The sequence below is a fragment of the Apus apus genome, chromosome 4 (assembly GCF_020740795.1).
Source record: "Apus apus isolate bApuApu2 chromosome 4, bApuApu2.pri.cur, whole genome shotgun sequence".
Classification (NCBI taxonomy): domain Eukaryota; kingdom Metazoa; phylum Chordata; class Aves; order Apodiformes; family Apodidae; genus Apus; species Apus apus.
Genome location: NC_067285.1, coordinates 109337046 through 109356364, shown reverse-complemented (window position 1 = coordinate 109356364; position 19319 = coordinate 109337046). Strand labels below are relative to the sequence as shown.

Genomic DNA, 19319 nt, shown 5'->3' with positions numbered 1-19319 from the left:
GGCTGGGGGTGCCAGGCAAGGCGAAGCTGCAGAGCTCGGCTTCCAACCCGCGCTTGATGTCACCGGCTGACTGGCGGCAGGGACCCCAGGGCTGGGGGGCTCCTGCTGCACCCAGCAGCCCGCAGCACCCCAGCCCAAACACACGCGCCTGTCTTCGAGCTGCCCAAACACATCCCCTCCGTTCGGGGCCGTGTCAACCATTTCCATCTCGGGGTTCCCACCCCCCCCCCCCCCACACACACACACACTTCAACCCCACAACCGACACTCGGGCGTTTTCACCCCCGGGGACACGGGGGACCCCCCCCCCAACCCGCTGCCCCGAGCTGCTGAATCACGAGTGGGGGGCGGTGCCGGGCGGGGGGCAGCGCCGTTGTCCCCTCCCCGCCCCGCGCCCACGTCACTTGTTATGGCTCCGCCGGCGGCTCCGCCGGGGCGGGGACAGCGGCGGAGGGAGGGAGGCGGGGGGGGCCGCGGCCCCGCGGCGCTGACACCCCCTGTCCCTGCCACCCCCTGGTCCTGCCGCCTTCCTCCTCCTCCTCCCCGCCCCAGGGCAGCGCTCGGCGGCCCCCGGGCCGGCAGCGGGAAGATGTGGGTGAAGCTGTGCTGCTTGCTGCTCTACTTCCTGGCGCTCTTCGTCCTGGCCAGGGTGTTCGAGGCCGTGGCGTGGTACGAGAGCGGCTTCCTGGCCACGCAGCTGGTGGACCCGGTGGCGCTGAGCTTCAGGAAGCTGCGGACCATCCTGGAGTGCCGCGGGCTGGGGCACTCCGGGCTGCCCGAGAAGAAGGATGTGCGGGAGCTGGTGGAGAAGTCAGGTAGGCGGGGGGCTCCCCCCTTCCTCCCCCCACCCACCCTCCCCCCCCCCCGGGCACTCGCGCGTGGGGAGGGGGCTCCGACCCTCCCCTGCCAGCCCTGCGGGGTCCCCGCTCAGCCCGGCCCGGGCTCCCGCCGCCCTCGGGATGGAGATGGGAAAGGGGGAGCGTGGGGAAGCGAGGCGGCCGAGCGGTTAATGGAGGCAGGGGAAGCTCGGGGGCCGTGACGTTAAAAACCTCCGCGGCGGCGTGAGCCCGAACCGGCGGGGAAGGCCTCGGGGAGCCGGGACACCGGGAAACGGCTCTGCCCGGGGGGGCTCCGTGAGGGGGCTGGGGATGGCTGGGGTCGGGATCGGGGTGGCCGAGCGCCGGTCGCACGGAGGAGAGCTGGGCTCGGCTGGGAAAAGCCAGGAGGCACGAAGCCAGAGAGGTGCAGCGGGTTCCTGGCTTACGGCTGGGGCCGGATTTTTTGTTGTTGTTTTTTTTTTTTTTCTTCCATGTATTCCTCTCGCCACCCGTTTGCTGATTTGATTGCAGGTCTTGCTGTAAAGATGGGTCCTGAGGAGGGCAGTGACTTGATGGAAAGGCTGAGGAGCAGAAGGGGATGGGTGCAGATGGTCGCGGTGGTCTTACAGAAAGGGAACAGAAGTCGATCTTACCCACATACACACACACACACAAATGCCTTGGGAAAAGGCAGGGAAGCGCTCTGGAAGTAGGGAAAACTAGGTGAAAGAGGCAGGATTTTGAGAGGGGATGAATGGCGGAGGAGGAAGAGCAGCGGAGATGAAAGGGTTGGGAGAAGTGTCTTGGAAGTAAAGATGCTGGCCTGGAGCAGCCGAGGGACCTGGCCCCAAGGATGGGGCTGATGTAATAGCTGTAGTGCCAGCCAAGAGGGAGAATGTGAGGAGTGAAACAGGGAATCAGTAGCTGCTTTTAAATCGATGATCAAAGGGCTGCTTATCCAGGAGAGAGTGAAATCCCAGTGATCAGGATAGACAGTGAGGGGCTTAAATGTTCAGACAGAAAAAGAAAAGGATTTGGAGTAATACAGTGAGTGCCATAACCTTAAACATGCTAGCTCCTTTTCAATAATTTATATTAATGATGGGCATTTATATCTATTTTGCTTTTATTGTTGTTTGTTTATGCTGCTGGTTCACTTTGCTGCTCCAACAGTAAAAAGCACTACGCAGTTTCACTTTTGTTTCCAGTCCCTTTCACTCCTTGGCTCTCAGGTACTTTCATGATATCATGATGCTTGGGTTACAAAAGCTGCAGGGAAGTGTTTCACTCAAAACAAACTGTATTAACTGACTTCTTCAAATGCCATGGAAACACTTCTCAGACTAACAGGCTTTGCAGCATTTTTACTTCTTTTTTTTTTTTCCCCTGAATTCTATAAATACTTTCTGAAATCCCTCAAGGGTAACATGTAGCACTTTAACATTTTGGACAAGACAGTTTCTCCACCTTAATAGATGAGTTACTAGAATGCTAGTTGTCATTAACAGCGTTTGTAATGATTGTGAAAAAAAGCACGGGAAGGAAAAGGAAATGAGTTAACAAAGGAAACATTATCAGGTGATTTTACTAGGAGCTCCTTACTTCACTAGGATTGGAGTTCAGGGGAACTTTTTCCAATTTTGCAAGCAGAAGATAACAGCTAAATTATTCTAGTTGAGATTCTTACTTGCAGTGGGACAATCAACATGGGTGTTTTTTTTGTACAGAATTATTGACTGAAATTCTGGAAGTCTGAATTAGCGCTGTTAAGTTGCTGCAGAATTACCGTGCTGTGAAATGGAAGCAAAGATACATTACTTACAATTGCTCTCAGCAACAGAATATTGTTGTTTGCAGAGGGTGAGGCTTAGAAGATGCTCCGTTCTTCTGCTGTGCACTCAGTTGGGTGCGTGGTTTGTCTGTGTCATCAGAAGCACAGTGCTAACATCTTCTGTGGTCTGACAGCTGAAATCAGATTGTTCATAGTCATGTTGCTATAGATAGAAATAAAATAATTTGAAACTGTAGCTGCCTTTGTACTGAAAAGTTTCGTTGAGCCACCAAGTAAAATATAAACTGTTACTAGAATTTAGGAAGTGATATTTCTCGTGTGCCATTTTAATTTCTACAATTGTCTCTCTTCCAGGAGACCTGATGGAAGGAGAGCTTTATTCTGCTCTCAAGGAGGAAGAGGCCTCTGAATCAGTTTCCAGTACAAACTTTAGTGGTGAAATGCACTTCTATGAGCTTGTAGAAGACACAAAAGATGGGATCTGGCTGGTACAGGTATAGAAATTTGATTATTTTTATGCATTTATCGTATCCAAATGGTTTCATTGTGTGAGTAGTTAATTAGTAGTAAAACTGTTTAACAGAGAAATGGTGACAAAGATAAACTACATCAGGGAGGTCATAAGGAATAAATCTGTTCAAAAAACTGAGAAAGGCTGCAAGTGACAGAGTTCCTATACAGCCAGTAAGGAAAAAAAGCCAAACACCAAACTTACTCTGTGGATTGCTTTTTGAAAACCAGGTACTTCAGAATCAGAAGACAAGCAAAGCAGCACACACTTAGGTACACAGGCTATGCAAGCACTTGGCCCTGCTATTGTAAGAGCTTGTGTAATGTGTGAAGTAGCTGTATTAGGTGTAAATGCTCCCAGCTGGCCAGGGAGAGGTGTCTCTGGTGTTGCTCTTCCTTTTGCATGCATTACATGCTCAGACCCAACCAGTCTAAGTTTTTGTTTATCTAAAGGGCTTAGAGCACTTTTAAAATCTCAATTGCCCCTTCATAAAGGCAAGATCTCAGTGTGCTGCTTCCCAGGCTGGCTGGCTGGCTGGCTGCTTCTACAGTGTATCTGAAGCAGTTTAAAGTTCACCTTCCCCCCACACCTTGAGAGTCCACTGATTTTTAGAGTGTGCTTCCCCAGGCCTGCATGAGAATAAGAGAGGACACTTAGGAAAGGGAAGAGAGATGTTTGCAAATAGGATTCTGAAACAATTTATCATCACTCTTGGGAACATAAGTAATTAGACCAAAATGTAAAAATGCATTGCAGCATCAACTTCTCTACTGATATTTTTCTAAAGCATTAAGCTCCCTGCTAACATGGGGCAATCAGAATTATCCACCAGACAATTAATTCTTCGGTTGACCACTCTCCTGCCTGGTTTGTCTGGTCTCCTCACTTTGTGTTTCCTATTTAAATAGACTATCAAGATTTAATAACTTCCTGTTACTAGACCTGCACTGTCACCACATCAGAGCTTGCTCTGAAACAGACAATGAGAGAACAGATTACCTTCACAGCCAAAATGGCCTTTGTGTTTTGGGAAAGATCTATTTGGCATTTATTGAATCCAAGTTTCAGGTTTAAATCATGCAGAAGGGGATTCTTCAAGCCGAGGGAGAGAGGTGAGATGAAGTTCACACATCTCCAAGCTAGCTGAAATATACAAGCATGAATATGCTATGAAATACCTCCCTCCTCCCCATGCAGCTCCAAAGAGTACAGTGTGGTAGTTCTTTGTTGTCTGTTGCTTGCAGAATTTTAATCATAGTATATTTTCAGCTAGCTTCATAATAGCAGATCAGATCGGCTGTGTTTTGATATCTCTAGTGTGATTAATGTTGTCATCATTCTGGGAATATTTGCACAGCTATTCAGTTGGTCACAATAGCTGTGGAAAAAAAGATTAGTGGAATTTACTGAATAATTTACTCGCTGAATGCTGTTTGGCTGTTTCTCCACAATAAAAACCACTAGATGTGTCAAATTTATTTATTTATTTTCATTCTTGCCTTTTTGAGTCTTCATCACTTGGAGTTTTCATTTGCTCCCTTCCCCACCATAACTCCTGAGCTGGACTCTTTGTGTCCCTTCACAGATATTTCCCGTGCTCTCTTCTCCTTCATCCCTGCAGAGATGTTTTTTTATCATCAGTTCCCTCTTCAAATTATTTTACAGTTAGGCTTCCCCTGGAAACTTTGCAGCTAATTAATCAGCTTGATGCTTTGGCTGGGGACAGTACAAAAGTGAGGATGCCTCGTGGATGGGTTTGGTGACCACAGCCAAGGCCGGAGCATTCCCCTCCTCTGTTGTTGCTACTGGCTGGGAAGCAGAAGGGATCTCCAGATCCTTTTCAGGATGCTGACCCTGAATGTCTGTTCCACGGGGGCTGCTGGAAAGCAGTGGCATGAGAGGAACAGTTCTGGCTCAGGTAGCACAGCAGCTGTTGGTTGAGTTGGTTTTGAAGACTTTGTGGAGATATATGGCAGGATGAGGACTCTGAAGATGATTTTTGTTTGCCAGTGCATGTAAATGAAATTTCTGGGGTGGCACAAGCTGTTGCTTGTCTGCTGACAATAAAAGGAAAAAGAGGAAAATTATTATTATTTCTTGACACAAATTTGGATTTGAATTTACCATTTGGAGCCAGCAAGATTAATTCCTTGAAGAAAGTCAAAGTCCATGCACAAGGAAATGGTGTTTTGTGGCTTTGTTTCCTTCTTTTCTGGAAATCCACATGCAAACCATCCAGGTTCAGTGATTTGTTTCCCAGTGTGGCTGTTCATAGGCATCCTCTGCTCCTATGTGGAGCTTCCATAGAGTCACAGACAGCAGAGTGTGTTTCTCTCCTATTAGCTCATTATCTCATCACCTTTCCTTTTATGCCTTTCTTCTTGCTTGCCAGCTGCTGCTGTGCACTGCTTTGCCTGGCAAGGGGGATGAGTGGTAGTTGCTAGAGCTGCTTCTCCTGTGGGTAGGGGAGCAACATGTAACATTGTTGTTCTTGCAGCCTGCTGTTGCTCACGCTCTGCTGTTAGTCCCGAGAAGCCTGTCACATCCAACCATACCGTAGTGGTTATGACTTTCTTCTAAAACACACAGTAAATGATCTACAGGTTAAAAATCCTCTTTGAACGAAGAGTGAAACAAACGTTTTGATCGTCTCTGGTAGAGGTGCAGGGGACAGAAAAATCTTTCAGTCTATTCTGCATCTCAGCTTCTTGTTCAAGGGGCGTAGTCACAGAGCAAGGGATGTGCCTACGGGGTTTTGGTGGTGATTTGTTCTTTCTCTTTGTGGGATGGCTGGTTTTCATATTTGTCGTTTTAATTTTACCAGGTGATTAGTTGTTCTCACTACAAGGAAATTAAGCAGAAACACTCAATCCTCTTAACATACGTAGTTCAGTGTTTCTGTCGTTTCTGATAGCCCTTCAGGTTGATTTACTTCAGGATATCTGATTTTAACTTTCAGCATCCTTCTTGAGAGTCTACATATCCAGTCAAGGGTGCAGAATGCCATCAGCTAGAATGTAATACTTCTCATATTGCCAGCATATCCATGTTAATTCATTAGAGAAGCTCATTTATTCTCAACCTCTGGTTTAACTGACAGCTTAACTGAGCTGTTCAGATTGGTGCACAGATCACCCCACCTCCCTTGAGAAATAACATGTAATTTTAAGGTGGTTAATTTTTACGTGCTGTGATGGATGTAGTCTTCTGTCTTTGCCTATTTTGATCTAATTTCTCAAGGTCTCTTTCTCAGAAAAGCACAACAAAAATATCTCCAGACATTTTATCCATATGGATAGATACTGAAGCAGTTGTGAGTTCTTAGGAAAGAACAACTATGTGGAAATTCAGTTTCTTCAGCACAATGCTGAATAATAAACAGAGAGTGAGACATCTCAGAATTAATAAAAGTACAGACAGTCACATAGAAACTTACTCATGTTAGCTGGAATAAGCTTTTTTCCATGCTTCTAATAAATAACCCACTGTGCATTTATAATTATTTCTAAGTGAGAATTGTCCAAATATTTTTACTTCTGTTTTATCTATGAGAGGATAGTTTGCAAGACAGTTGTTGATTACATTGGGTTCTATGAAAAGGACATTAGAAGCTTAATTAGGAGACCAGGATTCTTTAACCTTTGTACCTTTATGGATCTCTCAAAAATCTTCCAGTGCGTGCATGGACTCTTGACAGTATTATCAGGCTTTGCTCATGTACCTTCTGCAGGCACTGTGGAGGAGTTCCTAGACCTCTAGGGGTCTGGATATCTCAAACTGTAAACTGCCAGACCATAGTGACAATTCTCACCTATATGCAACCTTACCAGTTCATTAAATAAGTTAGAAATCAGTTTTTTTTCTGAGTCAGATGTCAGTAATCCTTCATGCAGACTGACTTACTGAGGCTGGGTGAGGAATGACTGCTCCCCAGAGAACCCGTATGTGTGTGTGTGCAGCAGGAAATGGTGCCCCTTACTTAATAAGTTTTGTTGTTCCTGATGTCACAGTGCCCTATTGCCCAGAGCTGATGAGCATTCTCTGTGGCTAAGCTGTAAAAGCATGTTTTGATTGTTCATGTGTATTCAAAATTTTGTGCCCTTGGTATGAGCAGGTGTGCCTGCCACCTGGTATCCTGGCTAAATTCCAGCTTAGATGATGCCTGAGCTTTCCTTGGCACTTCCACTTGGAATACAGTTTTCTTCTCCTTTCATGGCACCTACTGCTATCCTGTAAAGGCTGGAAGTGCTGCCAATGTGACTGTTTATCCATCACAAAAAAATTATCTCAATATAAAAAACACACGTGCATCACTTAACTCGGAGCTTCTGCTATATTGTGATGATCTCACAATTGTTACTTTCTCCTCTGAGTTCTTTTTTTAGTGTTGTTCTCATCCCTGGCACAATGTAATAAACACAAATGGAATGACTCTTAATCAGACTAGCAAGGCACAAGTGCTGTTGAACGAGCAGAGTAGACAATTCATCAGGATGTTTTTCTCTTTAATGCTGCTGAGGTTACTTTAGGTTCCTGAGGCTGTTAGAAGCACTAATAACTAGTTTTAAGGGCTGGTTTTAAAATGTCCACATAAAAAAGAACAATCTCTCAAGGGTGTTGGGATTCTGTGGGAAGTTATTCTTGCATATGCTGGGGTCTGAAAACTACTTGGGTTGCTGCAAGTTGCTGGAGTGGAGGCAACTCTTTAAGAGTGTTGTTTCTGATCTGGACAGCCTAGCTGGTCTTGCGCACAGAACATTATTCCCCATTTTAAAAAAATACTGTTTAATCCTATTTTAGAATATTTGCTATAAGGATATGTGTGAGGTCTTTCCTCCATCGTGCTGTAATTCTTCTTATGCATCAAATGTTCAGTACATTTGTTTCTCTTAAACTCTTAACAGCAGCAGTGTTTCCTTGAGCCACTTCAATTTCTGTCCCATCTTTACTGGTATTTTAATAAACAAAAAATTATGAAATATACTTTAAAAATTCTTAGTGATAACTGGGAAATTAAGGAGCAACTTCATCAATGACAATTATGAAGTAGATACTACAGTATCTAGGCGTCTACTTCAGATACTTCTGTTTTGGATTAAGCAAGAGAGGCAAAGTGTCTCGCTGACATTGTCCTGTTTTTCCATGTATCTCTCTGCCTCCAGGATATTTGTTCTTAAAGTCTGTTTGCTTCCTTAATGTCATAACTATGACTATTTTAACTTACAGGCCAAAATGATTCTATAAACTATGTTCTTGATTTGCCTCTTTTGGGACGGGTCTAATTCAAAGTCAGGAGAGCTTGTCCAATGCAAAAGCTACCTGTGAAAATGCCTGTTGAAATCATCAGGATTTTTATGATTTCAGTGTTTTATGTCCCTTGATTAATTCTATTGTAGCTTTGTTTTCTGTGGTACCTGGAAGCCACCTTTTTAGGTGTTTATGGAAACCAAACAGTCAATCGGAACATGTAGAAAGAAAGAAGACTTCCAAACCCCTGTCTTCCATGTTTCCTTTGCACACCTTGGTGGCATAACTAACCTGCAGTATTTCAGTGTTGTTGGCTGAGAATCTCCTGACCTTTTGGGTTGTTGTGTGGTCCTACCAAACTCTCAGGCGAAGTACGAACAAACTTGTGTCTGAGACTTCAGGGGAAGCTTGTGGATAGATGTCCAGTGAGGGTCTGGCCTTCTCTCCAGCATCATCTTCCATTACAGCAGCTAGTCATGGAATCACGGAATTGCCAGAGTTGGAAGGGACCTCTAGAGAACATCTAGTCCAACTCCCCTGCAATTCACACAGTGATTCAGACCCTGCAGTTGTGGCCTTGGTTAGGTGTAGATTAGGAAGCAGATCTAGTCTGTGATGCTAGATTGTTAAATGGCAGGGTTACTTTGATCCTTTTGGATTCTCTTAGCCCATTAAGATGATTAATGGATAATTGGGTCATCTTTGTTGTCTTATTTGTCACTCTGACACATGATATGTTGCAGATTGTGAACATTGCTGATAATAAGAAAAGCTTGAAGGGTTTGTGTCCTTCTAAATGTTTGTGTTTGTTTCCCAGCTGATCTCATGGAAGTTACCTTCTGCTGCTTTGTCTTTATTCCTTTAAAATGAGATAGAGCATATGACTGAAAGGGACCCTGTTGATGAGTGAGTTGAGCTCCCTGCTAGACTGTGGAACATGTGTTTATAAAATATTTTGCTGTATCTCTTAAATCATAAGTTGTCTGAGTGCAGTACTCATAGTGACTCTTCTCTTCTTGGAAACATGTATCTGACTTCTGTCCTGAGCATATTCATGCATGATTTGTTCACATTGCACTTAAATTGATGTTGCCTTTTAGTGTCACTGCCTCTTGATATCTATCCCACTACTCCCAGTACGTGAGGTCAATCCACCAGTTTATTCTGTTTGGGATGATGTATCCTGGGCTTGGTTTATTTCACAGCCAGTGAATACTGATGGCTCAAAGTTCCTTTTGGATCAACTAATAGACCCAAGTGTTTCCTCCCATGGCTGTTTCTAACTAAGGAACTTCCCGAGTGTCCCGTTCATTACTGAATTCAATTTCATTTCTGACACTCTGCATGACAAGATTTGTGCAGCTCTTCCTGTATGGTGTTTTAATCTTCTTTTGTACACAGACATGCTTCCCAATTTTATGTCATCTACAGATGGCTTTGGGAGACTTCAGGTTTCTGTAGGAAGGGCATTAATAGGAATATATGCTGAACTGAGCTCTAAGGTAAAATCTATTAAGAAATCTGTTAGCACTTTTCTGTCATTTTGATGTTTTCTTGCCTTAGCCAATTTCTTACTTTAAAACTTTTTTTTTTAACTCACTATAAAAACTTATCTCCAGTTGTCCTGAACATTTTCTGTGTGGCACAGTACTTGATACCCCACCAAAGTACAGAAAGGTGCCGCATTCCTTTTCTCTTGACACTCGGCTCTTTTCCTCCAGGAAAAGCTGGATTTGTACCTCTCAGCTTAATCAGGAATGAAATGTCTTTAGTAATTCCATACTGGAAAGGGGAGGAGAATTCAACAGTCTCTGCACCTTTAAAATCTGTTCCACAGTTTTGCATACTGTTGAGTTCAAACTGGTGGGATTTTTTTTCATGTGCTCTTAAATATAGTTAATAACTTGTTATTCTCCTGTCAAAATGTAGATCACTTTGACAGGGGTTTTATAAGAAATCTTTTCAGGTTCATGTGTAGTTTTGTGTGTTAATTGTATTACAGTGCTAGGATGGAGATTATCTGCTTACTATGATTTAAGTGCATTAAATTATTTTAGTTTTGTTTCCATCTTCAGGTGATAAAGTCACTTCCCATAAACTTCCTGACCTGCTCATGGCCAACCAGCTCCCCTTCATTGAAAACTGAGTCAGAGCACTAATTTAATTTTTATAAGAAAGTTATCTTACATTTCTATCCTTTCTTAATTGCATGATGATCCTGCTGGTTTCCCATTCTGTTCTTATTCGTATGACTGAATAAACCTTTTTATGCAGCTTGTAATATTCTTTGTACAGTCCTAACTTGAATCGCTCAATTTCTTTCCATTTTAAAAAAAGTTATTGCATGTCTTTCTTTGCTAGCTCTTCCTTTTGACCTTTTTTCATTCCTTGTAGGCTTTCAAACTATTTATAACATCCTTTTGGAAGTGCTTCCAAGGAAGAAGTGCGGAACTTGATGACAACTTTTTTTTCCCCCTTGCCTGAAATAAAAAAAAAAATCCTGATAGCTTTAACACCTTGGACTTGAAACATTTCCAGGCCTTTTTCACATTACAATTCCTGGTCTCCTCAGTTACAGGGTTTTAAGCTACGTTTTTTAGTTTATCAAAATTCACACTTTTAAAATAAAAATATCTTAAAAGTGCTTGCAAGTTGCTTTTAAATTAAACTGAATTGCATTGTGATTGCTTAACCCTGCAGTATTTTCTCAGGCTCCCTCACCCAGAGAGGTATTTCCAAAATATGAACCAAACTCTGGTGAACTCCCCATGTTCTAAGTGGGTGTTGGCTGCAAGGAGCAGCTGCAATGGGCATGTTTATTTGAGGGTTGGTTCTTTTCTTTTGCCATAATGACATAAGAAAGTATGAGCATAAGAAAGTATGAGCATAAGAAATTTTACAAAGCTTCAGTGTGCAAAACCATAGTAGGGCTCTCTCTGACTTGTTGAAAAATACAAACTGCTGGTTCTGTCATTGTCCTACAACATAACTTTTCCCAAGAGGAAAGACTTTTTCATAGGAAAGGAATCAAACTGGTATTAAAAAACCCACCAGGACAAACAGCTAGATGACAGCAAAACATACCAGTGACCACATTTGCAACAAATCTCCTTCTCTTGACATTGAAAGTGTTGCAATATCAGAGAGAAGAAACAACTGAGCAGGATGGCTTCTCCTGCATGTAACATTAGCATATTCTCAACTACTATGCTAGACTTCTTCAGAACATGCCCATAGAATTTTGAAAGCAGCCAGTCTCTGAATAGTTTTCTCAAAGAGTAATCCAGTTATCAATGTTTTATGCTTACTAACAAAATACAGTGATTCTTCACTGTGCTGAATGTATGCATTTATCATGCCACAGTAGCTCTGAGAATGTACTGGTGTTAAGGTGTCTTCAAGAATGTGGTCCCTTTTGGTTGAAGTAAATGAAAAGAAGAAATTTTAAATATGAAAAGTAATTACTTCAGTTACATTGGATGATGCACAGAAGCCTCAATAATGCAGCAGATTTCCCCAGCTCATTGTCCTTATGCCTGAAGTTTGTTTAGCTAATCAAAAGCTTTTTGATGTGATGTGTGTGCTTTGAGAATAAATTGAAGGATTCTTATCTAGATGTTCACCTTGGGTTTTATTTAAACATTCTGGGCTCAGTGGAACTGGGAGTGTCATCTGTAACTTCAGTTCAACATTGTTTCCCTATGTAGAACATTCTGCTTAGTGAATTCTCTCATTTTAAGTTTCTGAGAGGTTACGACTTACCACAAAGCAGATAATTTTTTTTTATCTCAAAGGCCAGACACACTTTCCACTGTGTCTCAGCCTGTACACAAAGAACTGTTAACCATGGTGAGAACTGAACTTCCAGAGGAAAACTGACATTTGAGGTTACTAAGTTGGAAAATGACTGGAGTAAGTTTAATGGCGAGTAAAGAAATATCTCACAAGTTGAAGTTTCTAAACTTAATTTAAAAATATTTTTTAAAGGGTTGTCAGTAAGTCTGCAGAAGCATATGAGGCATTTCTAAAATAGAAACTGCGACAGCTCATGGAGCAATGCATGATCAGTCATGTCATTCAAAACTACCTGTCAGCTACAGGCAGTTTTTCTTTTTCTTTCTGTGTCATGTTTGTTTTTCTTTTTTCTTTTCATTCCCTGACATAAGTCAGAGGATTAGTGCTTATTCTTTGTCATTTGTGTCTGCAGAAGCTTACATGTAGGTAACCTGGAGTACTACTTCAATATACTAGGCTAGAACAAATTAGACCTTGGGATATATCACAGTGAATTATCATCCTGAAATGGCAGATGGGACATTGGAGTTGGTGGAACAGTCACGTAAAGTTAGAGTGAGTCACTGGCAAAGCTGGAAGGAGTCAGGATTTTTTAGGCATTATCTGGGAGTTTAATCAATAGTTTCCAGCACTTAGAATGGTTGTTAGCAATATAATCCTGTACCAGGTGCATGCATTCCAACTCATTTTAATCTTCCTTTCTCTGCTATTAACTGGTTAGTGATAATTTTATTACTTTCCCAAGGTGTTTTGTCAACTACCACTAATTTTAGTAACAGGTACTTAAAATGATAATGCACTTTATTCTTTCTGCAGAAACTATTTCTGTCTTAGAGCTTCACTCTCCGTAGACACTTAGTGTGACTACCACTTGTATATACCTGTTGTATATTCTAAGAGGAGCAGAAAACAGTATCAAGGGTGACTAGATCTCTGCTTTTTTGAAACTTGCTCTTTTTTTATTTATTTATTTCAGGAAGCAAACTTGCTGTGATACTAAATTATTATTTCCTTTTGGCAATAGGTCATAGCAAACGACAGAAGCCCACTGGTGAATAAAGTCCACTGGGAGAAAATGGTGAAGAAAGTTTCAAGGTTTGGCATACGTACTGGCACTTTTAACTGTTCCAGTGACCCCAGGTATATTCTTAAAAGATTATCTAATTCCCAAAAACATCTTAGGGCTCAGCTGTGTCCTGGCAGCAGGGCTTGTTGTGTTGTAAAAGTAGCTGTGACAGGAGGTGGCTTTATTTGTGTTTCTATCTGTATTAAAGTCTGTTTAGAAATCTCCATTATGTTATTTATCAGCATCGTAAACACAGACCTGCAGCTTCCTGAAGCATCTTGTGGGAAATGCATGGCTAGACTATGTAGAGCATCATAGAGCAGTGGAAGGGAATGAATAGAGGAGTCTGGCCTCATAGTCCAGGCATCTGGGGAGAAGAACTGTGCTTCCTTAGGACAAAGCTGAATATATATAGCCTATATAAAAGAACTGCACTAGCTGCAGCATTGTTATATTGTCACCTGGAAGGAAGAAGCACAGGTTAGCATGAACCTTGCAAACACTGCCTGCTTTTAGGGATTACTGATAATTCCTGCTCCCTGACAAATGTGCAGATGTTTAGATATAAATTTGCACACACCCTTTGACAACATTGGGTGTGCTGTGCAAGACTTGCTGTTTGCACGTGATTTTGAACAAGGAAGAAGAGCAGAGCCAAAGCAGCTATTAATAATTCTGTGCTGCTGTAAAAAAGATTTTTTTTTTCACATTTTGTTGGAAGCATTTGCTTCATGTGATAAGAAACTTTGTCTGGAATTCCAGTGGCATGAATGGATACAAATGTCTCACACAGCATGATTACCAAATGTTTACAGAAATCTCAGTTAATCATAGGAGAAAATCCTTAGACTTTGCAGTGCTTATGCAAAATAAATCTTGTATGATCAAAACACTGGTATTTGAACATCTTAAAAATCTGGCAGTGTTTCTTTTTGCATAGCCCCCAACTAGTCTGAATGTGATGATCAAACATGATGACTGAAATTAATTCATTTTTTCAAAAAACAAGAAATCTTTTGTTGAGTAAACCCTTGTGAATAGTTTTCATCAGGTTACAGCTGAAGTTCAGAAGAATGTTGCACACCACAGTAGTCAGGAAACCTTCAGTTGGGTAATACCTTATGGCTCCTTCTAAATACAGATTCCTGAGATGGGGAGCTGTAATTGTCTAAATAGGAGTTGATAGATGAAGACCGGAGAGGACGTAGGTCAGATGGCTAGTGAATGAGGCTGATGGCTCCTGTCTCGGTGCCCCATCAGGGGCAGCTCATGTGCCTCCTGACTGTGTCATGTTTTGATTGGTGAAACTTGCCAGACATTTCCTGAAAGGAGGATGAGATAAAGTGGGTGGCATAGTGATGCTGATACAAAGGATGCATGAGAGAAGGCACCTCTGAGTCACCAGACTTACTGGGGTCTGGACCATGATTCAGGGTTCAGTCTTGAAGAGCCTCTTTTTTAGGTATGGATTTGGAGTTCATCCCATCTCAGCACTCTGTCTGCCAGGCAGCAGTGGTGTTCTTTTAGCCCCGATCATTCAGCAGCATGTGTCTGCTTCCTCCTGCACTGGTTTTGTGGTGAGATCTCTCGCCAGGCCTCGTAGCCTGTCTGCATCCTTCCAAAATGGCCCCAGGAGGAAGCGGGCACTTGTCAGCTTTGCTAAAGTAACTGTGAACAGACCAATGTCTCACTAACTTCAGTCCACTGCTACTTGGCAAAACTGGTACAGAAGGAAGCACTGGGAAAGTCACCTGCAGTCTTGGGAAAGCTGTGGGATGCTGAGTTACACTGTAGGGGTTATCTTCTTGGAAGGCCAAGGAAGGACAGCTTTTAATACTAAAATTTTATAGTGAAGACTGAAAAGTCAGCTTGTGTATTTTTCAAGCCCAGTTACAAAGCATGAAGGACTGTATGGCCTTGTTTACTCCTATAATGAACCATGAAAATTAACACTATTCCACTTCCTGATTTATGAATATATATTTCTACATTTCTGTAAGATAGATAACAAATGCATTGCAAGAATAAGTACACTTCGCCAGAGAATACAGGGTGCCCATATTTCCTACTGTTACATGTCAAGATTCCTGGGTGCTCAGCATCTCTCATTTTAGGGCTGATAACATAAATTTAAGGACTGTAGCTCCAGGAGTATGAAACTCTGTCATCTAACCTGCCATTTTCTTTGTAGATACTGCAGGAGGCGGGGTTGGCTGAAATCCACCCTCATCATGTCGGTTCCGCAAACCAGCACCTCCAAGGGAAAAGTGATGCTTAAGGAATACAGCGGGCGCAGAATCGAGGTGGAGCACATTTTCAAATGGATCACGGCCCACGCTGCTTCTCGGATCAAAACCATCTACAACTCTGAACATTTAAAAGAAGAATGGAACAGAAGTGACCAGTACCGTGTGAAAATCTACCTGTTTGCCAACCTCGACCAGCCTCCCGCGTTCTTCTCCGCTCTGAGCGTCAAGTTTACTGGGAGAGTGGAGTTTATTTTTGTGAACGTGGAGAACTGGGACAATAAAAGTTACATGGCAGAAATCGGAATCTACAAGACACCGTCATACATACTTAGGACTCCTGAGGGGATTTACAGGTATGGAAATAACACTGGTGAATTTATATCACTACGTGCCATGGATTCCTTTTTGCGTTCGTTACAACCGGAAGTCAATGATTTATTTGTTTTAAGCTTAGTTCTGGTTAATCTCATGGCTTGGATGGACCTGTTTATTACACAAGGTGCTACTATAAAGCGCTTTGTGGTTCTTATAAGCACTTTAGGGACGTATAATTCATTACTAATTATTTCCTGGCTACCTGTGTTAGGTTTTTTGCAACTACCCTACTTAGACAGCTTTTACGAGTACAGTTTGAAACTCTTCAGGTACTCCAACACAACTACATTGGCTTCTTGGGTAAGAGCCGACTGGATGTTCTACTCTTCACATCCAGCCCTCTTCCTCAGCACCTACCTTGGTCATGGTTTACTCATTGATTACTTTGAGAAGAAAAGAAGACGCAATAACAACACCGATGAAGTAAACGCTAATAACCTGGAGTGGCTGTCCAGCCTGTGGGACTGGTACACCAGCTACTTGTTTCATCCTATTGCTTCTTTTCAACACTTCCCTTTTGACTCGGATTGGGATGAAGACCCGGATTTGTTCTTGGAGCGCTTGGCCTTCCCCGATCTCTGGCTTCACCCTCTGATACCAACCGATTACATAAAAAACTTACCCATGTGGAGGTTTAAATGCCTCGGCGTCCATTCTGACGAGGAAATGCCGGAAACCTTCCAAGACAGCGAGAGCGACTCTGACAGTGAGAACAGAGAGGTCTTCAGCAGTGAGAAAGAAGTCTCGGAGGACGATGAGCTGACCACAGGTCACAGGGGCAGCGAAGGAGAACCTCGGTGCGGAGCCGAGACCTGTTCGTGTGCCAGCAAATATTGTCCCCGCGAGCCCTGTGGACGGAAGGTGAGATCCTACGGCTCGTACGGCACCGCAGGTGACACGGAGCCAGACTGGTCAGCCTGGCCCTCTGAGATGTTGCACTGTACAGAATGTGTTGTGTGTCTAGAAAATTTTGCCAACGGTTGTCTGCTGATGGGCTTGCCGTGCGGCCACGTGTTCCACCAGAATTGCATCGTGATGTGGCTGGCTGGCGGGCAACACTGCTGCCCCGTCTGCAGGTGGGCTTCCTACAAAAAAAAAGCAGCCATACACACACCCGCAGCCTTCGCCGCCTGATACCCCGTCTTAGCTGTGTGCTGATGTCCTTTGTAAGCTTCCAGGATATTACTGCTTGCCTTTTAAATGTTAGTCACCTACAGGATTATGTGGTTTTGACGTTTTAGTTTAAGTGTTAGTGCAGTGAACTAAAATATACATGACGCTAACGTTAAGGACAGAATCATTCGGTTGCCTTGTCTGTTGAACTGAACGCGTACTTATCCTTCAATAACTCTTTTTCTTTTCAACATCTGGAAACTTGATGCTGTTTTTTTGTAAGCACAAAAACCAAACCTACAACAAAAGCGTGTTCCAGCAAACGTTTACACGTTAGGATGTCAGTGAAATTGAGATTCGGATCGGAGACAACTGCTTAATTTAAGTGTTTCTTCTTTTAGAGTCTGTTCAGCACATCTCTGTTGAATGATGTATGTTGCAAGTACCATTTAAAAAGAAATTGGTGAAATAAATTATTTTAAAATGAGTTTGTAATGTTAATTGTTTTGATAAATATTTTGTGTGTATGGTTACAGATGTCTTGCTGGTCTGATTTATCTGTGAAGACAATAAAAATATAACACAACTTTTGCGACTAATAAGTCATCTCCTAGCGATGAGAAATTCATTGCTCCAACATTAGTCACTGTCCACCTGGAAGGTGATGATGTTCCACTGGGCACCACTTCCTTTGTAAGCTCTCTGCATTGAGGTGCTTCTCTGCTTGACCAGTGGTTTTCCAACTGATGACAAACTGCTTCATTAGACAGAGACCCTGTTCTACCAGCTGTCTCTTCAGCACCCTCCTCTGCAGCCAGCTAGGAAGACTTCAGGGTAGCCTCTCAAACCATCTTTGCAGTAGCAGAATACTGTCATGCAGTGACAAAACTGGCTTGTAAAGGTACAAATTGCCAGATTCCAACTGCTGGTGTTTTGAAGTGGTTTCTAAAAATCTGAGTCTCTTGTTTAATTTTCAATATATTTCAATATTTCAGCCTGGAGAAAAGAAGGCTGAGGGGAGATCTCACTGCTCTCTACAACTTCCTGAAATGAGATTGTAGTGAGGTGGGTGTTGGCCTCTTGTCCCTAGTGACCAGTGAAAGGACAGGAGGAAGTGGGGTCAAGATGCACTAGGGGAGGTTCAGATTGGATATTAGGAACAATTTCTTCACAGAAGGAGTGTTGAGGCATTGGAACAGGCTTCCCAGGGAGGTGGTAGAGGCATATCCCTGGAGGTGTTAAAAAAACAGGTGGATGTGGTATTTCAGAAGATGGTTTAGTGGTTAGGGATTATAGGGCGGATGGTTGGACTTGATGATTTTGAAGGTCTTTTCCAACCTTGATGATTCTGTGATGCTATGAAACCATGGGTTTGGTTACTCCTGTTAGAAATGATCTGGCTGAAAACCCAGAGAGGAAATATTGATTGGAAAGCAAAAATGAAAGAGGAAGGGATGATGGAAGTTGAAGGCTAAACTAGAAAAGTATTTGCAATTCTCATTGTTTTCTTTCTTTCCTGGTTCTTGCCCATCTGCTATGAAAGCAGTATAATTAAATGAAGGTGTTAATAGGAAAAGTAAACACAGGTCCTTCTTGCAGTTAGGATCCTTCTCTCTCAGCCTTTACAGAGAGTTGGGGGGCTGGCACTCACCAGGCTGTCTGGCATTGCTTTATCTGTCCAGGGTAGATGGGCACTGTTTTGGTTTTTTTAAGAGCAAAGTTTCATGCCTCCAGTCACCAGAATATCCTCCCAAGAGAATATTCTCCTAATTATTGGAGGAGCTGTTTTTATTTGTGAGCACTTTTTCCTCTCGTTTGTTTTCCTTTTGCAGTACTGAAGCACAAGGGTAGAAAGGGCATAGGATCACCGGGTCTGCTGTGGTCCAGTAAGTAATTTTTATTCCAGTTGAGACCTGTGAGTACATGCCCTTTATCTGTCATTACAGCTGCAGCAGAGCAGTGGAGAGGCATAATGAGGGCAAAGGCATTTCTGCTTCTAATTTGAAGTGTGACACTTGGACCGTGTGCTGATTGTAAGCAGCTGGAGTTGAAATCCATGTTGTTTCAGGCATCTCTTGAAACCTACACTCAACTGCGGCCATGCCACCTCAAAAAGGGAAACCAAGGAAAACTTGTGTGTATATATATAAATAAGGCTGTAGCTGATGGACTGAGGCACACAAGTGAAGTGCTGCATCACAGCCCACTGTAGCCTTTGGTTGGTACCTCGGTGTGTTGCCAAGCACTGTGAGCAGCACGTTGAAGTGTCCTTGGGGCACCATGTGCCTCTGGAGCCAGCTCTGCTGCTGGAAGCTGACCCCAAAGCCTGGGCCCAAGCAGCTTCTGTGCACAG

At 43.0% G+C, this 19319-nt stretch overlaps 1 protein-coding gene across 1 annotated transcript; it reads left to right on the top strand.

Annotated features, from left to right (window-relative positions):
* The first annotated feature begins 446 nt into the window (after nucleotides 1-446).
* RNF103 (ring finger protein 103) lies at nucleotides 447-17552 on the top strand. The gene is given in 5 exon segments (XM_051619538.1): nucleotides 447-815; nucleotides 2965-3104; nucleotides 13188-13303; nucleotides 15421-16942; nucleotides 16944-17552. Coding segments are annotated over 5 exon segments (2061 nt in total). The 5' UTR covers nucleotides 447-589; the 3' UTR covers nucleotides 17001-17552.
* The last annotated feature ends 1767 nt before the right edge of the window (nucleotides 17553-19319 follow it).